The sequence below is a fragment of the Polyergus mexicanus genome, unplaced genomic scaffold, assembly GCF_030449975.1.
Source record: "Polyergus mexicanus isolate NDT 795.1 unplaced genomic scaffold, iyPolMexi1.0 SCAF_194, whole genome shotgun sequence".
In the NCBI taxonomy this organism is placed as follows: Eukaryota; Metazoa; Arthropoda; class Insecta; order Hymenoptera; family Formicidae; genus Polyergus; species Polyergus mexicanus.
This window is the reverse complement of record NW_027223514.1, coordinates 1-22,686: the sequence shown is the minus strand read 5'-3', so window position 1 is coordinate 22,686 and position 22,686 is coordinate 1. Positions and strand designations below refer to the sequence as shown.

At 39.2% G+C, this 22,686-nt stretch overlaps 6 protein-coding genes across 6 annotated transcripts; 3 read left to right on the top strand and 3 right to left on the bottom strand.

Moving 5' to 3' along the window:
* Positions 1-1,247: 1,247 nt before the first annotated feature.
* Positions 1,248-2,056, bottom strand: Pburs (Partner of Bursicon). The gene is made up of 2 exons (XM_070315316.1): positions 1,808-2,056; positions 1,248-1,724 (listed from the first exon to the last, which is right to left on the bottom strand). The coding sequence occupies exons 1-2, from the start codon at positions 2,054-2,056 to the stop codon at positions 1,554-1,556; spliced, it is 420 nt and encodes a 139-aa protein (XP_070171417.1). The 3' UTR covers positions 1,248-1,553.
* Positions 2,057-2,537: 481 nt separating this feature from the next.
* On the bottom strand, positions 2,538-3,947 carry LOC138944433 (G patch domain-containing protein 11). Its single transcript, XM_070315315.1, has 3 exons — positions 3,902-3,947; positions 3,223-3,503; positions 2,538-3,076 (listed from the first exon to the last, which is right to left on the bottom strand). The coding sequence occupies exons 2-3, from the start codon at positions 3,446-3,448 to the stop codon at positions 2,538-2,540; spliced, it is 765 nt and encodes a 254-aa protein (XP_070171416.1). The 5' UTR covers positions 3,449-3,503; positions 3,902-3,947.
* Positions 3,948-4,222: 275 nt separating this feature from the next.
* On the top strand, positions 4,223-8,106 carry Slmap (Sarcolemma associated protein). Its single transcript, XM_070315313.1, has 2 exons — positions 4,223-5,005; positions 5,101-8,106. Exon 2 carries the CDS (start codon positions 5,194-5,196, stop codon positions 7,597-7,599), a length of 2,406 nt encoding a protein of 801 aa, XP_070171414.1. The 5' UTR covers positions 4,223-5,005; positions 5,101-5,193; the 3' UTR covers positions 7,600-8,106.
* Positions 8,107-8,171: 65 nt separating this feature from the next.
* On the top strand, positions 8,172-13,593 carry LOC138944432 (zinc finger CCCH domain-containing protein 10). The gene is made up of 4 exons (XM_070315314.1): positions 8,172-9,281; positions 9,686-10,334; positions 10,434-10,728; positions 11,413-13,593. Exons 2-4 carry the CDS (start codon positions 9,766-9,768, stop codon positions 11,884-11,886), a joined length of 1,338 nt encoding a protein of 445 aa, XP_070171415.1. The 5' UTR covers positions 8,172-9,281; positions 9,686-9,765; the 3' UTR covers positions 11,887-13,593.
* A 225-nt stretch (positions 13,594-13,818) lies between these two features.
* On the bottom strand, positions 13,819-15,791 carry Dpck (Dephospho-CoA kinase). Its single transcript, XM_070315312.1, has 3 exons — positions 15,568-15,791; positions 15,000-15,291; positions 13,819-14,872 (listed from the first exon to the last, which is right to left on the bottom strand). Exons 1-3 carry the CDS (start codon positions 15,677-15,679, stop codon positions 14,569-14,571), a joined length of 708 nt encoding a protein of 235 aa, XP_070171413.1. The 5' UTR covers positions 15,680-15,791; the 3' UTR covers positions 13,819-14,568.
* A 281-nt stretch (positions 15,792-16,072) lies between these two features.
* Rictor (rapamycin-insensitive companion of Tor) lies at positions 16,073-22,677 on the top strand. Its single transcript, XM_070315318.1, has 9 exons — positions 16,073-16,664; positions 16,763-16,810; positions 17,266-17,422; positions 17,532-20,795; positions 21,029-21,158; positions 21,255-21,622; positions 21,836-21,938; positions 22,018-22,125; positions 22,504-22,677. Exons 1-9 carry the CDS (start codon positions 16,604-16,606, stop codon positions 22,675-22,677), a joined length of 4,413 nt encoding a protein of 1,470 aa, XP_070171419.1. The 5' UTR covers positions 16,073-16,603.
* The last annotated feature ends 9 nt before the right edge of the window (positions 22,678-22,686 follow it).

Sequence of the window (22,686 nt, the reverse complement as noted above, 5' to 3'; positions counted from 1 at the left end):
AAGCAGTGGTATCAACGCAGAGTACTCTATATTTTAAGTTTTTTACACACATGCACAACAACAAACACACAATATGATTTATTAAATATTTATTAGATATTTTAAAGATATTATTAAATGTTATAATTTACATGAAAATTATAATACATATTGGTCTAGTTGACACCAATATACTCTCTTTAATACATACTAAATACTATACTATCCAATCACAGCCGTTCCATTCTTTAAAGGAATGACTATGATTAATCAATGTAGTACTTAGTATGTATTGAAAATTTCAGTGTAAAGGGTAGGCCATTGTGCCAATATATAATTTTAAATTATATTATTAAATTATTTTGCGATACAATTATAAGAAAAATTATTTTTTGCAAACTACATTATTTCAATCATACATTGTTAATTTAAATAACTATATTATTTCTATTTATAGATGAGACATACAATATATAACAAGTATTTGACCAGCACAAATTCATTCTTTTCATTTATGATAGAGTATTTTTGCATAATTTTATTTTTTACAATTTAAGAATTAAATTTGTATAGGCAAGATGTTATAGATATAATTTATTAACAGCTTACGATTTATAAACAATCAAACATAAAAAAAAAGGGTAGCATATCTTTTTCATTTTGTGTATTTTAGTTAGACTTTACTACAACAAAACTTTCATTTAGAATTACACATAAGTTATCATGATATTTAAAATTTTGCAAATTGAAAATTTGATCTGCAATCAAATTCGAAAAAACCGGAAAATTTCATATAACAATTATATATAATTTAACAAAACTGATTCTTCCTTATAATGTGCATGCAAAGACTTGCGGATGAAAGAAATTTCTTGCCAAAAACTAAACCAATTTTCTCTGCATTGAAATCTAATCGAACTTTAACTTTTTCTATAATTTTGCAAATTTTGACATTAAATATATTGAAACCAGAATCTCAAGTTTTGAGATTTGAAATCTGTGTTTAACCTGAAATTAATTGAACAATGTTCATTTGGATTAATTTTTTAAAAGCTCGAAATCCCTTGAAATTTGTAAATTTTTGGTGTATGAACATTTTTGTTAATGAGGAATTGTTTCTGTTTTTCATAAAAAATATTTTTATATAGCGAATATCTGGTAAGAACAGGTAAACTTCGAAGTATGTGCGAAATAAACATATCCAATTTTTATTTAAATAAGTTATATTTGTCTAAAAGTATATAATTACAAGAATAGATTATAGATACATATATGGTGTGGATATTTATCAATAGCTAAGCATACATTTAAAGAAAATTAATCTTTGGAATTTTATCGTCACATAGATAAAGATGCGTATACAATAGTTACATCAATCTTCATATATTGAAACTATATAGATTTACATTGCAAATATGCTGAAAAAAATTTATATATATTTATTTATAGAATTTATTTCTTTAATGTGATTACAATATCTTTATTTTTATCTTCTATCTGCCATTGTAATTGTTACATAATAGTTATAATTTGAATTTTCATAAAATGTGTAGTTTTGAATCGTGATGCCACTTTTATCTTGCAAGGTCACCACACTTGATGCATTTACATTCAGCGGGTTCTCGTATCTTGATTTCCATCATCTCGTCGTCCATGCCTATCAATTTGATCCCATCCGCGTCGTAACATTGATTCAGGATGACAAATCTTTCTTTCAAATAACTCTCCCGGCAGCAATAGCACTCCTATATTTATAAAAAGATAATTATAATTTAAGGAACACAATATACGCATTTTCTTTTGGGTGCGCAACGTTCGATCAACTTACTTTTGAAAAGCCTGTAGTAGTGATAACACTTGGCTGTACTTGTGAATTACAGAATCCTTCGCATTTTGTAACAGATACATCACCGCTACATGTTCTTCTTAGACGTCCTATCTCATCGTATTCGTCCTTCGTAATGCGCACCTCAGACTGCAAAGTCTCGCAGCTCTCGTCGTCTATTTCAGTTATCTCGGCATCGTTGATTGTAGCATAAATCACGAGAATTAATAAGGATTTTGGGCTTACCAACATTATATAATATCGCTTTATTGATGCAAATTCAGTAAAGAGGCTCGCCACAAAGGTCTCCGGGTGAAATGAGAAAGGAGAAAATCAAACAGATGCTTTTATAGGTAATTTCCCACTTTCTATTATGTGTAAGAGGTAAAAATCGCGGACGGATCCCCCGTTGCCTTAATAGTAGCTCGACCGAGAGATTCAAGGGGGTAACGACTCCCTTCTGCTCTCAGGGTTGGGCAATACTCGATTTTCTCTCGCTCGAGATATTATTTTTTTCAATATTTTGCATCGTACGGTTAATAGCTTTTTTATGTCTCGTGTACACGATAAATTGATCACATTTAATGTAATTTACCTAAAATTCTTTTTTCTTAAAATATATTATCGTGTTATCTAAAATTATTGATCAGATTAAGGTATGTTTTCATTGATATTAACTTTTTTTTAATACATATTTTAATACATAAAGATAGCTTTATTGCCAAAAATATATTCAATGATCGTTTCTTGTATTTCCCGGACAATTGTCTTTTAAATCGTCTTCGTCATTGAACTTTACTCCGCACCAAATGCAATAAAAGTATGTCTTTCTTAAATATTTAGTAAGAATATCAAGTTTTTCTAAATTACTGAGCGTTTCTTCGTCGCTATCTTCAGAGTCGTCACTATCGTCAGTATCGTTAGCTTCCTTTTCTTCTTTGCTTACTTGTGGCCAAAACCATGATTCTTGAGGTTTTATGACATTTGTTTTAGTATCCAAATCTTGACATACCTTTTGGCTCTTGCATAAATCAAACTTTTGTAGTTGTTCGGTTTTTTCTTGCGCTATTCTGCTACGAAAATCTCTCGTGTCCATATTATCTAACTTTGCATTCGTACTCTTGCGATTATACAATTCTGTTTTTTTTAATGTCTTGCCTAGACCGTGTCTGTTTGTTCTAACTTCTACAGGAATCGGTTCAACTATTCCTGATTGAGTCTTGCCTATGCCTTGACCAGGCTTATATCCCATCTTCATAAGCATTCCGAAACCTAAAGACGAGAAATAAATATTTATTTATTACATATTAAAATAATCTTTTTATAAATGTTTTTATATTGTATCAAATGCATATTTGCTCTAATGTATAATATATAATATAGAATGCATATCCATATAATATATGCAAAGTACAGACCTTTATTTGTACTAGTGATAGCAGACGATAAGCCTTCCTCCCTTTTTTCTGCTTCAACTACTCGTATCGATTTATTTTGCTCCTTCAGCCTTGATTCAATTTCGTTTTTCTTTTTCATTAATGCAAATTCTCTTTTATCAGAGTGTCTGTGTATAAGGCTCGATGGAACGTGTTTTTCAGAACCTTGTAAAAATTTATCAGACATGTAATCCTCGTCGTCTGACATTTTTACAAGTGGAATTAATATTTAGTAGAAAAACACTAGAATACTTTCCGAAACACTGAAAATAAAATAATAGGTTTTTAGTTAAGATCAGATTTGTAGTTCTATTTAGTGGAATGTGAAGAATTATCATTTTAATTGTCAATATTTCAAGGAGTCTCTTAAAAAATTATTGATGATATAATTTACAACAATTTTTTATAATTATAGAAAAATAATCTTTCTTTTTTTTCTATTAACAAAATACTTTGCAATGCGATATTTCAAAATATTAATTTGACTTTGTTAGGTTATATTTGAAACAAACTATAGTTCTTATTGGAAACGTTGATTCTTATAAATTTTCGGAAATGAGGTCTCCTAATAAGTAAAAAAAACTTGAAATTAATTATTTATAAATTAAAATCTCATTAGTTTTTTTTTTTTGTAATTAAAAATATCACTCTACTTCCTTACACAGTTTTCATACAATTTCTTTCGTTTTCTTCTTCTTCTTCTTCTTCTTTTTTTTTTTATAACCCACTTGACCTTCAAATATTATTTATTGCTATGCATATATTTAGCTTGATATAAAATCATTATATCACTGAAAAAATGTCATACATTGTTATATTTCTATTTATGTACGTAGTGTAAATTCACTGTGATATTTTATCGCTCATGGACACGCGACGAACATTATTATAGATATTAAATTTATACAAGCTTTTATGACACGCGATTTTTAAAGAGAGATTTTTATTAATTTTATAGAACGAGGTTTTTTTTTTCCGAACTTTCGCGATCGCGGGACATATACGACGCGTCCTACGCGAAGTAGGTAAGGTAGATATTCCGCGTCGCTCTCTCTCCGCCGCCCTCTTCCCCCCCTCCCTCCTTGCCTTTCGTTGACGGCGCTCCCGGAAACAGCGGAACGCGGAACTGGACGGCACCAGTGTCGCAGGGGAACGCGAACCGTTGTATTTTCACGGGGGCCATACGTCGTCCGTGTTCAATATTTTTCGTCCGATCGACAAGATCCGGAGCGCCGTCGCCGAAACTCGCGATACGTCCCGGTCGTTCCTCGCGCGGCACGTCGCGTCCCCGCCGCGCATCGGAACCGGGCTCGTCGCGGGCGAGCAGCTGGCGCGGATGAAGAAACGCCACGGGCGAGATTACGAGACGGCGTAACCACGTTCCGACTTGTTCCGTCTCTCCTCTCGCGAAACGAGAGACTTCCCGCAAGTGCGTCTCGCGAGAGCCTCGGGCTCGATCCTATCCGGAGAATCGGCGACGTGTCCGAGAAGAGCGTTCCTCGGCATCGGGGACGTGTTGGCGAGCCCCCCGAGACATTCGGACGGACGGATCTCTCCACGAGGAAATAAAGGAGGTGTCGCGGGTCGCGGGGGAGGTGACGGACGGCTCGGAGTGAATGTGATATCTTTATTGAATGTGATATCTTTATATCGAAGAAAACATGCCAAATACGGTGTCGTCACGTCTCGTCGCATCCGGCGATGGATCTCGAAGGATCGTGTCGCAATCCCCTCGTGACCGAGTTTGAGGACTGCGCGCTCTCAGGTATTCCATACACGTGAAGTGAAGATTTGTATATTAAAGAGATTATCTTTCGCAGTTGGAGCGTGATTACAATAATTTGGGAGTAATTTTCACAGTTTTGTCGCTGTTGCTGCTGCGCTGCCGGACAACGATCCGTTGCGAAAAGACTCATCCTCGGACTCGGTCGAATATTATTCATCTCGGCGGCTATGGTTGTAGCCAGCAGCGGTGGTTGGGTACAAAATGCCAGTTTGCCCGCTGGGCAGAACAATTCCAACCTGAGCCAAAATAATACGCAGAACACCAATAAAATGACTGCCAAAGGTGTTTTGATCTGTCGAGATAATTCCCATCCCTTCCAGGAGCGTACATTGACGTTGGAGCAACCTGTCAAGATCGGTCGTTCGGTAGCCAGGGCGAGAGCCGCACCGAATAATGCGATCTTCGATTGCAAAGTACTGTCCAGGAATCACGCATTGCTGTGGTATTCCTCTGGTAAATTTTATCTGCAAGACACATGCAGCAGCAATGGTACGTTTGTCAATAATCAGAGACTCAGTGCCTCGGGGTTGGAATCAACACCCAAGGAGGTATGTTCTGGGGACATAGTGCAATTTGGAGTAGACGTTGTGGAAAGTACAAAGAAAGTTACCCATGGATGTATAGTCGCTACCTTAAAATTATATCTGCCGGATGGAAAGGAGGCTAAGGCGAGTCTCAGCACCTCTGTTAGTTCACCCGCTGGAAATGTATCCCTCGAGGATCTTTATAAGCTTAATCAAGTAATGCAAGAAGCTTCGAGACGAGAGAAAGCTCTCTATTCCAAGTTGGGTTATTTGCAACAGCTAGTGGAAAATACTCGTAAAGCTGCCAATCAATCGTGGAAAGCACTCATCACGGAAGACCGTCTGTTGTCGTGGATAATGACCGTTGAGAGTCAATTGGCGGTTTATTCTAAGAACTATACCGAGGATAAAATCAGGAACGAATTAGCGAAACTTCAGGATGAGAAAGCGCAATATCAGAATGCAGCCAAAGAAGCTTTACAGAAGATACTGCAGGAGAAACTGGAGGTCACTCAGAGATTGGTACAATTAGAGGGACGTCTGAACGAAACGGAGGAGGAGTGTCAAAGTTTACACAACGTAGCCAAGTATACTCAAACGGAACTTCAGGAACTCAGTACGAAGTACGCGGAGACTCAAAAGAAACTCCAAGAGACCACCAATAAACTCTTAGAGAGCGAGAAGATGAAAGATATGCTGCTTATCGCGGAACAAGAAAAACGGGATCTCGCGAAACGGATTGAGGATCAATCGAGAACCGAGAAGAATTTGCGGGCGAGATTGCGCGATTCCCGATTGGATTCTGTTAATATTTACAAGCAGATCACCGCCTTGAGAAATTATACGCAGACTCTGCAGGATATGAATTCAAAGCTGGAAGTGAGCGAGAATTTCGATTCGAAGATCGATGAAGATCCCATAGAGGCTATAAATACTATTCTCAACAAATTGAATTCCATTCACGTCGACAACATCGAGATAGAGAGCGATATCAATCTTTACTTCTCCAAGAGCGAGCAGGATAATCAGATCAATTTGCCGGACACGGATACGAAGCAGTTGAAATCCGCCAATTCCGACTTGTCCTTCACCAAAGATCAGCTGGACGATCTACAGACGACAATCGACGATAGCCTCACGGAATACATCTTGCCACCACCATCATCCAGAAGGACTTTAGTCAACGGAAACTTAGCTAATCTGGATTCCAACGGCGACTCGGACACAAACTCGGAAGCGACCGACGACACGTGCAGTATTACGAACGATGACACTACGAGCGAAAAGTCTGTTATAGAGAATAAAAAGGAGGAACTAGACACGATGGAAGCGGAATTTAAGAAGAGCAAACTGGAGGTTCGATTCGCTAATGTCGAGAACGATCAACAGTTGGAGGTGCATCACGAGCCGATGGAACAAATTGCCAAAGATGACAACAACATCCCGGGGATGGAGATGGAGGAAGAAACAGCGGCCGAGGACGTACCGGACAACTCAATCGTCAACGATACGATAAACGACGGACGCGATAAGACGGCGGGAAACGAACCCGTCGCGCCGGGGGACGAGTGTGAGGAGCGCGTAGAAGGGGATTACGTCAAGACCTTGAAACCCGTCGTAAAGAACGACGCAGCTATGCAGCAGGCTTACTCCAGCAGGGACTATATGCTGCAGACGTTAATTGGCTCTTTAGACTCGTTAAGAAGCGAGGACAGCTACGAGGCGCAGCGGACGGTTAAGAGGGAGATGGAGGAGCTGAAGGACTGGCTGATCCGCGAGCCGAGCGAGATCGTCGTCGACAAATTGCGGCAGCTGTATTATCGCGCCAAGAACGACGCGCAGCGTATGCAGGAGGTCAACGAGGAGCTGGTTATAGTGAAGGAAAAATACAACGCTTTCGTCGAGGAGAAAGCGGAGCTGTCGAAAAGATACATGTCTCTCAAGGCGCAGTGCGGTGATTTGCTGAGCACGACTTACACCGTGCCGATACATTATGTGGCGCCTATCGCGATCATGCTCGTGTGGATGCTGTTGGAGAAAATATTCTAATCTCGCGTCTCTCTCTCTCTCTCTCTCTCTCTCTCTCTTCCTCTCCGTGCGTCCAATATTCTTCTCTCATAATTATGTATATACGATACGACATAAACGCGTTTCATCTCTCCTCTTTTTTTTTGTTTTTTGTTTTTTGTTTTCTCTTGTAATATTGGACGCGACTGAAATTTCGCCGAGAGAGCAATCGGATTCAGCATAAGTATGCGTAAATTTTATTTTCGATGTAATTTAATGTTTTTTATACGAACAAACGCAAAGAATTGTACATATATATATATATATATTCGTTTAATCTCCCAAGTCCGAGTCGAGAACAAGGATTAGGGAAGTTTCTCATAACGAATGTTGTAAGCGAGCTTTATATCGGCGTTACCACGATTTACAAGGAAGGATCAAGATCAAAGATCGATGGAAAGAAACATCGTTATACCGGATAATAATGTTATATCGAAACCAGAAGCTCGCGACTCACGCTCTCTGGAAATTATAAGTAGCTAGGGGGAATGGGGAGGGGAGGGGGGGAATGTAGATACGATATCGCGTAAAATGTTCAACATGCTGCCAAGCTGCTGAGTATCATATCTCGTAATATGGCTCAAATCCGGATTCACAATATCATATATTTCTTTGTACGTTTGTTTATTCAAAACGATACGCGTTTTTTCTTTTTCCATACACACGCGTCAGCGTATTAAAAGATTAAAGATTAAGTATACCGTTTACTGCGAGCTTGCGAGGATACTCTGTTCGCATCCTGCGTCTCGAGTGCGCACATTTTTCCATCGTGAAATGCTTTCTTTATAAATGATTTGTACATAAATAATTAATTGTAGAAAGCGAGTCTGCGCGCGAAATGATACATACTCGATATATTCGTCATTCGGATTATCTAACACTTTTTTTTTATTTTTTTTTATTTTTTATTTTTGATTCTTTAGTTGAGAGAGGCCGAATTAATGCGAACGTGTACTTTTGTAAGAGAGTGAGAGAAGGGGAATCTTGATCGCCGCGTTCACATATATCAACATGCGTATATTATATGTTAACAACATTATTCTCTCTCTCTCTCTCTCTCTCTCTCTCTCTCTCTCTCTTCTAATCATAGGTTCATTATTTATGAGTGAAAATTTATCGCAAAGCGCATCGCAAGATGAATTCCGAATCCTCCGACTTTAATTGCACAATGATACCTTTTTATCGTCTCTCTCTCTTTCTCTCTCTCTCTTCTTTCTGTAAATGAATAGCGTGACAATACAAAAGCATATCTGTTTGAGCGACCTAATAAATAATAAGCAAATACGTTTACTTCTCGGAAAAAAAAGAAAATTTCTTCGCATTCATAGTAGACCGTTCTGTCCGATCCTACCTTGAGGAATGGCCTTGATATCATCTACGTCTTGAAGCGAGAAAATTCCGCAATAATTGTAGTTAGTTTTCTAATTGATTCTTTTGATACGAACGTGCGACGCAAAAATTGACAGTATTTTCTTAATTCGTTAGTTTAGTTAGAGAGTGTGCCATCGCTCGCAGCGCGCGTCTACTTCAATTGCATTAATTAAGGAGTCATTCGTATCAGTGCGTCGTGAAAGAACAAAGATCTACGTGATACACATTTTTCAAGAAATATGCGAGCTCCGATCGTTAGGCTCGATCTTAATTTTCTTGACGGATTAAGAGACGTATGTATCACGGATTTATCAAAGTAAATAAGTAAACGATAGATAAAAATGCTGTACATAATAATGTTGATATAATCTTACTACCGATGTAATAGTCATATTATACGAAAAGGGAAAAAATAAAGATAAAAGTTAATTTAATTCAAATCGAGAAATCTCGTCTTGTTACTCTTAATACCCCGTAATTCACTTAGAGTGCGCCGCTCTATGGAGGATATATATTACGCTAGTTAAGAGTAAATTAACAACTTATCTCGCGATTTCGTAAGTACTGTTCGCTATGAGCGGATATTAAAGCTGTACTGCTTCTCTCAGTGTAGCGCAAGTGCACTATAATAATATTATTATATATTTTTAAATCTCCATCGCATTTTATATATCTCACTTTTTTTTCCTTTGCTTAGGAGTCGTACAACGTATTAGCCGTGCTTAGCCGGTTCCGTCGATTGATCGAAGGTACGACGACGACCGCTATGCTTCATCGATGAAAAAACTGAAGAAGAAGTTGGACAGCAACGGGACGGCGGGGCATCAGCAGCAGGCGACCGGGATGGCGGGCGGATTGAACGCGAACGCGACGGACACCCCCGACGTCGCGAATCGCATCTGTAGGGACTTCCTGAGGAATGTGTGCCATCGCGGGAAACGTTGCAAATACCTGCACGAGCGTTCCGACGACGATCCGGTGGAGGAGTATACCTTCTGCCACGATTACCAGAATGGCATGTGTAACTGGCCGGGCTGCAAATTTCTCCATTGCACGGAAAGCGAGGAGAAGCGTTTCCGGGCGACCGGCGAGCTACCGCCCCACGTTCTCAACAGATTCAAGATCGGTAATACCGACAAGTCGGATTATCCGTTGTGCAAGGACTTCCTCAAGGGCAGTTGCCAGAGAGCCAACTGCAAGTTCAGGCATTGGAAGAAGGAGGAGCCGCAGCACAATCTGATGTCGCCGCCGCATCACAACGCGTCAAGACCGCAACACAATTTCAATGGCACGAGTAACGGCGGTGGTGCTGGAGGCGAGAATCGTAGATACGAGGAAGATAGAAAGTAAGCGATCTCTCGTAATCGATTAACTCGTCTAATGTTCCTTTACACATAAGTTTCAATTTTCCGTCTCTAACGATTTCCTTTTTTATAAATTTGCAGTTTTCACTGGCAAATGGAAGATCAGCATAACAATTTGGTCGCTAATAACGGCGGTTACAACACGTCACATCCGACCGATTACATCGGACCGCCAGAACCAAAGAGACGGATAGTCTCGGGCGAGACGGTCGTTCATTTCGACGCTTCTACGATCGTTGGCCAGCAGCACGCCACTCAACAGGCAGTCACGCCGAGTTACTATTACCCTGTAATACCGCGCAACGAGGCACGGGCCATCGTACTTGAGGATGAGAATGCCTTGTTGAGAAAAAAAATAGAAGAATTAAAGAAACAGGTATACAAGATTTAAATACACACGTGCATTTATTACAAAATATCAATAGAAATATTGATCAGGGTTGTCTACTCCCAGAAAAAATATGGAAAATATGGAAAATCTAATATTCTCAGAGATTCTTTTGTAATTGAAGAAATCAGGAAATCTCTTACAATTTTATTGGGATTTTAGGAATTTTTTTAAAAATTTGCTTTGATAATGCTTTTATATCGTAAGCAATCTGCAATCCGCCAATAAGCCAAGTTATGTGAACTATACATATATTCAAAATATATTATAAATGTATATGTATTTTTGTGTTTATATATATTAAAGGTTTTAACAAAATTTTGAATATGCAATGCATATATATATTTTTATTATAATTTTTAGTGATAAAATAAAAAATGTTTATCTTACAAAAGTTATTCAGTTTTTTTCAGTATATTTGCAAATCTAGCGTTCGAAATGGCTCTGTTTTTTCTTCATATAAATGAAAAGTATTAGAAAACGCATGCAATATGAAAATTTATTTTAGGAAGTTGCACAAAAAAAATTTAAATTTATATTCTCTCCTTACTTGGAATTTTGAACAAAAATACTTGGAAGATCAAGGATTTTTTTCTACAAAATTTGAGTAGACAACCTGTTTTTATTTCTGTTTGTTTATATTGTGTTCTAACTCTCATTTTTCCGTCTTAGGTTAGCGATTTAACGGCGACGAATGAATTTCTGTTGGATCAAAACGCTCAATTGAGGATGTCGGGCAAACGAACCGCGAATGTAACAGCCGTAACGGTGCCGGCAGTCACGATTACAAATACGGTTCCGCCGTCACAAGCCCCGACGCCTCAACAGATGGTCAACGCGGCCGTAGCCGCTGGCACTCTTCGGACAGTTACCGCAAGCGTAGCTACCGTTCCTGTGAGCATCGCAACCGTGGCGCCCGTCTCGATTGCGGCGGTCTCTATGGCGCCGGTTTCGATACCTCCGCCGATCGTTACTATGGCGCAACAGACCATCTCGATGAGCGGCTCCGGACCTCCTCAAGCTACAAATCAACAGCCACCCAATACGCAGCAGCCTGCAAGCCTACCTCTATCGATATCCGGCCCGACCGCGCCTCTCGTTTCTTATCCCATTATGTCTCAAGAACTTAGGCCTGTCTTGCAGTAAGTCACATAGCAGAAGAATGCGAACAACAATTGTACTCTGACAAGATGTCGACAAATATACGATACACTACCTACCTACTTGGCTATTAATTAAGAATATAACATCTTCTGGCTAAATCATGTTTCTCTTACAAGAAACTGATGTACTTTGAAAGTACAGAAACGGAAGACAGAGAGAGAGAGAGAGAGATCAGTGGCTGTGGAATGACACAGATGTAGTAAATAGAAATATTTACATTGATGTAATATTCATATACATCTTAAATTTCTTAACTTCTCTACTTATTTACACAAAGATAGAACCTAAAGAAAACAGATGTTTAGAACAATTTTGTTAAAAATAAATAAATAATTTTTTTGGTAAAAATAAATAAAATCAAATTATATTTGATTAAAAATAGATTCTATCCCTTTACCTCCTAATAATTATATTCTGCATACAAATTCTTACGGGGTATGTTTAGCTTATATCTGTGTGGAAAGCTATACAAAAAATATTCTTTATCTTCTCTGAATAATATCAGGAATATATACTCGATTATATAGCATAATAATCGTCAGCAAGTATTGTCGGCGAATATATATATCCAAAGTGTGTATAGTTGTAGAATAATAGGAATGACAATCTACAATCGCAACAATTAGTAGTATCATGACATTATGTTATCTTCTTTTTCCCTGTGCATTATATTATACATAGTCTCATATTAATCTTGTTTTTTTATATGTGTGTAAGGCTAAATTGAAATTGTATCAACTAAAGGATTGTCGAGAAACTTGTAAAATAAACGGGCGTAAATAAGGAGAATGACTCTCATTTAGATTAATACGTTAATATAAGTACAAAGGAGAATAAATATAGTATAATGAAAAAAAGATATATCTATAAAAAAAGATTCATGTACTGTTCTTTGAACTGGTTTCATAGAACTTTAGTATGAAATTACGATGTTAAAAGTACAACAAAAGTTTGTCTATTGGACGAGAACTAATTTCGAAGCTCTTGTCCGATTTGTTTAAGCAAAATATTCCACATGTTTCAAAAGCGAATGAGTTAATCTCCTTATTTATAGAATAAATTATATAAAATAATTTTTCCATATAGTTTTTGCATATTAATTAATAAAGAATATTATGTACACGATGCTGTACAAAGTATTCCATATTGCTTCTTCTTTAGATTAATCACAAGAAAAATGTATTTTATATTTCTGCTTTTAACATACACACACACACACACACACACACACACATATATATATATATATATATATATATGAGCTAATTACTCTTATAAAACAATACTTTAATTATTAAGTACTTATTGCTACATACACACGGTCCTTTACCGGTCTCTATAATTTACTTAAACAAACAGCTTTCTGTTTAAATATTAGGATAAAAGCAATGAAAAATTTATACTTATAGTCCATATACGAGTGCATCAAATTACACACGCGCGCGCGCGCGCACACACACGCATATATATATATATATATATATATATATATATGAAAGATACGTGCTATATAAATCAAATGGGCATACATTTGAATTTAAGTCACGTTATTAATCGATTCTATACACTTGTATATATTTTGCGATAATTAGCATTTAAGAAATTGAGCACTATGTACTCGTGTATTTTATATATGCATACAAATATGTATGAATAATCTTTTACGTATAAATATATGTTAAAAAGTACTTTATTAAAAAAGAAGAAAAGACGAAATGGTTTTTATTTTTATATTCGTGCAAGCGCGAAACTTATGTGTGAAAAATGAAGTTACACCTTGAAATTTTTCAATTTCTCATTATAAAAAAAAAAATGAAAAAAGATGTTTTTCTTTATAATATTATATATATATAATTTTTATACATTATATAAGAGAGAGAGATACATATAACATTTTGATATAATATATAATCATATATTTTTATAACAGTAGCCATTAATTTTATTTTTTATACATTTATCATTGAATAACGTTTTACATTCGGTTTATAATAAACATCCATTATAATACATATTTATAATAAGCATCCATTAATTACACGAGGCATTCACACACCCGTTTTCAATAAAAATAATAAAAAGGATTGTACTTTATAATGTTAATTATATTATTATAATTCAATGTAAAATATTTACATCAGAGTTGTCTAATTTAACTCATAACTAACATATCGCTTTATTTTCCTTTTTTTTCCTTTTGTTACATTTTCTTGTGATGTTCTGGTGTAAGTGTTAAGAATATGAGATGTCTTCATTTATGTTAATGAAATACTTTTTCATTGGACATTACACATATTCATGTACATACAAACATGCACACATTTGTAATTCTGTATATCCCTTTGCCCTATTGTTAGCTATAGCATATTGCAACCAGAAGAATAGTTCGTTATATGTAAATAAAATATTTAATATTGCACAGTTTATAATCACAGAAACTTTTTTTCTACAAGTAAAAGAAAAAGTATCTTTACCTTTTTACACAATGCATCAATTTATTTAGCAAGAGTGATTGTGTTTTCTAAATTAATATTTCCATCTATTTTGAAATTTTCTTTTTTTTTACGTTTCTGTTACCGTAATTTAATTAAATACATATTTTCTTTTTTCACAAAACCACAATTTACAACGGAACAAACTTTTATTTGTCTAACAGAAAATAATTTATGCCGCAGAGGATAAAGATCTGGAGCTTCTGTTTCGTAACCAATATGCGCCAGCTAACAATATGGTACAACAAAATCCGACTAGAAAACGCAATTTCCAGTGATGCTTAGAGCATCTTAATACATTAATCACTTTAATAGTCTGTTCCCTAGTGTCGCTTACGCTACCCGAATTTTCAATTACAAAATTTGCCATCTCAGCTTTCTTCTCCAAGGACATTTGTGCAGCTATTCTTATTTTTGCCTTAGCTTCTGTAAATCCGCTGCGCTCTATTAAACGTTGTAATTGAAGATCCTCTTCACTGGAAATAATAAGTAAGTTATAAAGTTTATGGAAGCTTCAAAGAACCAAGACTCGTTTTCTATATATTTACTCAATTTAAAATATTGATATGGTATTCTGGTATATTGATTGAAATGTATGCGTACCATGTTACAACTATAATTTTGTGTAAGTAATTTAACATATGTCCTGTTTCAAAAAGCAATGGCAGATCCATGAGTATAAACGAATAGCCTTGTAGAAAGTATTTAATAGTTTGCCAATATATTTCCTTATATATGTCAGGATGCGTAATGGCATTGAGTTTTTTTCTTTTTTCAATATCATTAAATATTAAATCGCCGAGTTTCGTTCTGTCTAGGTATTTAGTATCCAAAAACACATCCGGGCCAAATTCTTTCTGTATCTTATACCATGCTGGTTTTCCCGGTTCGACGACTGTAATTAAATATAGGTAGATATATTATTTTCCACATTAAATTTGTCTTTCAACTAGTTTAATTTAAAATATATATATAATTTATATTAATAGTATATATCAAATTTTTAAAAATCAAAAAATAGATATATAATGCTATTAACATTATTTAGAGAAGAATTAATAAAAAAAATACATTAAAATGATAAAAAATTAGAAGTTTAAAAATTTATATATATAAAATATATATCCCTTATAATGAATAATTGCAGGTCAAATATAATGCACATTCTAACCTTTTCGTGCAATTAAATCGGCATCTATAACAGGAATGCCATGCTCCCGAAAGATAGCAGCGACTGAGCTCTTTCCGGTAGCAATGCCGCCTGTCAATCCAACAAGATACATCTCAAAAGATGAAAGTTTGACACGATAAATATAAACAAATAAATGATCAAGTGCACATAACCGATTTCAGCATTATTCACTCAGGGTAAAAGGCGCATTTGGAAATCCTATTCGTCGGATCAAAGTAGAATTTCATTGACCAATCGGAACAAAGAAATGTTTGGTTTTTTTTATCCTCATTGGTCAATCAAACAGTACTCTGTTTTGACGAATAAATTTTCGTACTATGTGTACAGATCATAGGCTACGGTCGGAAAAAAACACTAAGATACGTGACTAGTAATATAGTGGTTATTACATATATGATCGGTATTAACGACACGCCTATCTATATTGACTCATACCTCTATGGGCGCAGCGCGCTGCGCGTTCGTATCGTTTGCGTTTGCCAATTGCCATAGCCGGGTTTGCGAAGCGCGAAATCGGAGTAATGAGAGGTGCGCGATCGAGAAAACTCGTGTCTTCGTTTTTCGCCGTCGTCGATGAATTTTCTCCGGCGAGTCGCGATCACCAACTGTTCGGAGAGGGTGGCGAAACAGTTCTGAGCTGAGAGCGGTACCCATCGTTCAGCGGTTCGTCTCTCCGCCGTTGATCTCTCGCTGATCTGAGACGCTTCTGCTTCGAAATTCGGTGCGCGATACGCGTTCGTCGATAGACATTCGTGCACTCGCGCCGCTCGCGCGCACGCCACACGCGCGCACGCCACGCGCTTATTCTCGTCTTCGGTGCGCTCGTTCGTTCGCTCGGCGCTCCCGCTCGCGGCAAAGAATGACATATCGCGACGCGCGGATGACGCGCGACGTTCACGCACGCACCGGGAGGAAGAGCGTCGTCGAGACGGAGCCAAGCGATTACGACGGTTGAAAGGGAGAAGATCCGGAAGATCGTCGAAGGACGATCTGCCGATCATCCTTCGACCGGACAATGGCAATCTCGAGTTGGATGATATGGGGTAGGAGTCTACGCACCGGACGATCTCATCGAAGTGCGTGCATGTCATTATAATTTAAGAATTTCGCGCGAAATGTTTGAAAACGAATCGCGCTTCATGCCTCCTCTTCTCGCGTCTCTTTTTGATTGCAGGCCGTCAAGATAGCGAAGACAATTGCATACAGCTCGATTTGTCAAGAGGTTAGTAACCTAACCTGCTACAGGACATCGTGTCCTCCCTCTTCTCCTCCTCTTCCTCTTCCTCTTGCCTCTGGCGGGCGCAATATTGCGCAACTCTTGTCTCCCGACTCGTCAACGATCGGCTTGCCGAATATATTCAACGACGAGTTTATAGATATTTTTCAACGATATCGAATGATACTGATCATTCGAGAGTTTGAAAGGTATCTTTACACAGCTTGATCTAAAATACAAGGGATGGTCAAAGTATTTAAGGATATACAGGAAATTCTCTATTGCAGATTTTCTTCAGATCAATCTGTATGTAAAAGAGAGAATATCCTTCAATGACGTTATTTCAATTATTCTTTTCTCACCTGTAATTTACATATATATATTGTATATATATTTTGGTTATCCCTTTTTATTATAAAATTTTTATGAATGGTCAGAAGAGTAATTAATTTACTTTGTAGGATTGAAGGAAAATGTGAAGGAAGTCTTAACTAATCTTTGCCAGCGTCATAATGTTCCGAGCGCAAAGAAGCTAGCGTATCTTAATGCTATTGTTAAATTGATTAGCGAAAGCGATTCCCAGGATTATGGATATACTGCAGAAGATTTGTTTTGTTGGTACGATTTGCTAGCACTTAAATATCTATTATATCTAATAACTAAATACTGATTAAAAAGGAGAGAATGCTTGTTTTATAAATTACAAAACTGTTTTTACTTTTTTTAGCTTGCGTGTGGCTCTGGTTCATGAAGCAACGCAGGTGCGCGCCGCCGCGCTACGGGCGGTGCGTTATATGCTGAAGAAGGAACAAGATGTCATCGCGATCAACAAGCTGCAATATCCGTATTTCGTGGCGCGTAGCATGGACGTTAATCTTCGCAACGAAATGGAAAGGATACAGGCTCTTCGACTCGTTAGGAGAATCCTGGTATTAGCCCCCAAGCATTTCAGTCCCGCTCTAGCGAGATCTTTAATTAGTTTGACCAATAGTGGCATAGAGGAGAGGGATCGTGCATTTAGAGCGTTTCTAGCAACTCTGTGCGAGTTAGGTGTCCTGAACTCGAATTTACTGATAAGCTGCGGCGGCGTCGGCGCATTGGCAAGAGCCGCGATGACCGGTCAAAGTGCTGCCGCGGTCGAATCCATCGTTGGAGTGTTGCTGCGCTTGTTGAACAACCCCGACACACGCAGCAGTGTTTCTCTTTTATGCTTTGCCGCACCTTACTGTGAGCTTCACTCCTCGAGTATGGAGAGAACCAAGGAGGAGCGCGAACAGAGGTTTGCCGCGAGCAAACTAGCTTTACTAAGCATTCTTCGCTCGTACTCGGGCGTCCTTCATTTCTGCCGACCGGACAATAATTCGGGTCTCAAGGCCATTGCGGATATCTTGTATGTGGAACAATTGGAAGTGCGCGGCGCTGTGCTGGAATTACTTTACCAGCTGTTAGACCTGCCATTGCCAACGTGGACCGACGAGCCCGATGTCGCGTTGGCCGCAGTGGATCCAAGCAGATCGCGAGACTCGTGGAAGCTATCGGAAGGCTTCGTCGCCGCCGAGGGAAAGTTTATACTGCCATCCCTGTCGTCACATTGTCCCAACATCACAGAAATACACTCAGCGTTGTTAGTGTATGTTCTTCTGGATTGCGGTCTTCATCGAGCTCTTGCGGAGACCATCGTCTCCAGTGATACGTTTATCTCGGTGCGTGCGGCGGTTCTTCTGGGAGCATTGCTACATCTAGCTCATTCGCTTCTACCGTCCGAGCTTTGCGACCTTACGCCGCCGCTGCCGAATCTATTGGAGCATGCTAGCGCCGGCAAGCATCAGGCATTAGCGGCGATTACAATTCTCGAGCGAATGCATACCATGATGCGACGCAGACCTACTCCGGCAAGTCTCTTCCTCGATCGGATTCTTCAGGCCGGCACCTGGTTACGTCCGACTCTGCCACGACGTCAACGACCATCCGGTAGGCACTGGTTGCGAATCGGTCGCGAATCACCAATCACGCCGTTGCTGAAGGACGCGCAAGTGCTTAGTTCGAAAGACGCCCTCGCCTGGAATTGGCCGATAGTGCGAGCAATTCTGCGATCGCGCGAAGACGCGACGCGAATCCTGCACGATTCCGATCATCGATTGTTTATGAAGCGCCTCGTACGTTACTTCAGACCATCGTGGAACGGTTATAGCAGAGTTGAGCTTAGCACGAATGCGACGTTGGCGCGCGAAGCGACTCTCGCCGGCTGTGATTTGTTGAATTGCTTGTTGGAATTACACGAACCGGAGGGCGCGAGACTGCTCAATGAGTTGATCGGCGACGTCGCCGAACAGATCGGTAACATTCGCACCGCCGAATCCGCGCATGATTGCCTGTTCTCGCCACGTCACATGTCTACTACGTGCTGTCAAAAATATTTCCTTTTCCTCGGCCAGTTAAGCTACTCGGCCAAGGGAACGGTGGTTCTCAAGAGCTTCAATCTGTTGGAAAAACTGCAAGATCTCGCGCTAGCCACTAATCACGACTGCTATGTCAAACTGATCGTCTCTAGTCTGGATTATTCTCGAGACGGTCCCAACAGGAAGTTATTAGGCAAGATTATCTCCGAGGCGACCTTGTGGAGTACACGTTTATACGCTACGCAATTCTTACGGTTAATACTCCGCGCGAGAATGACTGACGCTGTGCGCTGGGCAATGTCGTTGTTGGCTGATCGGCTGTTCGATACCACCACAGCTGTGGCGTTAGCTGCGTTGGAAACGTTACATGAGGCCTGCAACGAGACCGAGTACTTGGAAGTGCTACTGCAGCAGGTCGGACAGTCTTGCGATTGGGACAAATGGCCGCAACATTTGGGTGACAAGGGCTATCTGCTGAAGATCAGGCTTTACTCTCTTCAGCAGGGTTTCGCAAGCCTCGCCGCGCCATCAGAGGAGCTGGAGAAGTGGATCGGACCCGGCGGTTTCGCCGAGCGATATGTGGGGCTCGTGGAAGGCGAGATACACGACGCGTTGACGCGTCGTCAACGCGACGAGACCGGGAGTTATCAAAGAAGGACCAGCAACGTGGCGATGGTACCGCATGACATTTTCGTGCCACCGCATCTGATCGGCCAACTGGCACAGCACGATCTCGGGATGCAATTATTGTTACGTCGCAATGTAATACAGCGTTTTGCCCGATTACCGCAGCGATTCTGGCTGGAGTTTGGTGGTCGTGATTCAGAATCGAACTCGCGATGCGCCAGGACGAGTCGTCTGCCGATTGGCGTCACTACTACGACCATCACTGCCGGCATTGTCGACGACGTCGGTATCGTATCAGAGGAATCTGGTACGGATGAAGCCGTGGAGCAATGCGGCCGCCTCGAGACGATCCTCGATTCCGAGACATTGGAAAGTGAATTGACTCATGATGAGCCGACGAGCCAACCTCGGACCGAGTCACTAATGGAGATCCGTCGTAAGACTAGCGTAGACGATTCCAGACACACTACCCCGGAGCGAAGCTGGAGGATGGAGACTGTCGAGTTATCGCGTGACGATCACTCTATAACCGGTCCGAACGGCGGCATTCTCAAAGTCAAATCGGCTCTGTGGGCTCTTGGCCACGCGGGCACATCCGTCGCTGGTGTCGAACACCTCAATCACCTGGGTATTATCGAGATGATCGCATCTATGGCGGAGACGTGTCCGTATTATTCGGTACGTGCCACCGCGATATACGCTCTCAGTCTAATCGGTACCACACGCGCCGGCGCCGACGCGCTGGCAAATTTCAACTGGCCGTGCGTCAGACACCGACGTGGCGACAATTGGCCTGTGATGCCACCCTCGACCAGATATCCGGTACCAAGCCCGATCCCCGTGCAGCGACATCATCGCAGTCTTAGCGACGGTAAGCCGGAACTGCCCGAACCCCTCGTGCGCCGAACCAGGAATCGATCCGAGAGCGCGGCCACAGATCTCGAGGCACGGCGATACATTCTTCCGTGAGTAAAACGATTAAAATATTTATCAAGAAAGACGATTGCAATTATATTAATTTGTAAAATAATTGGTCTTTATTTTAACGAGAAGTTCGAAAAATCATCTCGGAACTTTAAACATAAAGAAAATAAGAATATAAATTACAATTAACATTTAAATTAGAGTTACAAACAATTAGATTCCTGAATATTAATTTTTCTTGTTCTTTTCTTTTTTTTTCTTTTTTTTATTTTAGAGAGAGAGGCGAAACTCCAAGTCCCGTTTCGAGTATACAAAGACTTAGCCAACAAGATGCTGAAGGATACGCGCGATTACGTAGTTTACAACGTCATCGCAGACCGAGTTATTCTCAAAGTAGTTTAGAAGTATGTAGATTGTTCTCAAAATCTCTCTTTGAGAATATCACTTAACAGCTTTCTTAAATAATGCGACAGTAACATATTGAGTCTTTATCTTTGCAGATGTATAGTTTAGATGGCCGTCTTTCATTGCAAAGCCTATCGGAGTACGATTCGTCCCGCAGCTGGATTGCGGAAAATGCGGTTCTTACTCCGACGCCGCCTCCCCCGGAGGACGACAACGAGAACTTGTTCTACATGGGTATCTGCCTGCCGAGGAGGTTGCTCGTGATCTTTCCCGAGCCTCCTCAACCGTCGCAGCCGACTATCTTCGAGGATATCGTTAGATTCGAATTGGAAACAACCGAGATCGACGAGGAATCCAACTCGGAGTATGACGTCGATAGCGAGCATTGCCGCACATGTCTCATTTGTTATCACGGCAAGAGTGGCAAGAATGCTAGCACGGAACAAGACATAAAATTGCGAAAGTAAGAAATACGATTCTTTATGAAATTACTTATACATTGAAGCTAGAAAATATAGTTATATAATTATAAAATAGCAAACACTATATACATATTGCTGATTGATTTATTAATTAGAAATTTAAGAAATCGTAATGTTCTTGATTGATTTAAATCAGAGAATAAAATACTTTTCTGTACAAAGTTAATTATGTACAATTTTGTTATGTTGTATAGAGAAATACTTAGGCATACACAACGGCTTGCAAATCCTGTATGGTATCGTCTTAGTCGTCAATCGTTACTTAGACTGAGACAGCGGTATCCCGAAAAGTTTCAGGTATGTTTTGCTTTTCTACAATATCTCAACACGCAGAAATAATTTATACATTTCGTGTCGTTCATTTTGTTTTTTTCAGGATACCTGTTTGTTTTCGGATGTAGCCGCTCGTCTAAGCACCGGTACGTACAGGATGCCGGCGCGGCGATTTCTGCAAGAATTGTTTCTAGATTCTCCATTTGACGCAGTAAGTTCTACAATATGTATTTCCGTTATCAATTCTCGCGTAATCGCATGATTCTTATGACGTCAGCGCTTGCATCAGCGTTATTTTATAGTTGGTAATATGTAGTTCACGAGATTTCTGAAAATAAAAACACGGTGAAGTACAATACAATCACCGCAAAGAATTCACCTCTAAATTTAATAGTAAAATTCTGCGCTATATTTAAGAATAAACAATTGTATCAAAGCTATATCTATATCGAAATTATATTATCAACTTGTTTTCTTATCGCTTTAAATTTACTTATAATTAACATTGTACACTTAATTAAGTACAAAAACAAACATACAGCTTTGATTGTAATGTTATTTAAAACAATTTCCATTCTTACACATGCAGCTTTACGTCGAACCAATCAACATTCTGAAGATACCAATTGGTACGGAGGAGAATCCTCTGCAATCACCTGTTCCTAGTTCCGAGGCTAGTCTTCGACAGCAATCTACCAGTCCTGCGGAGGGCAAGATTAACGGAAGACTTACTTTAACTGAGATACAGAGTACTCTGCGTTGATACCACTGC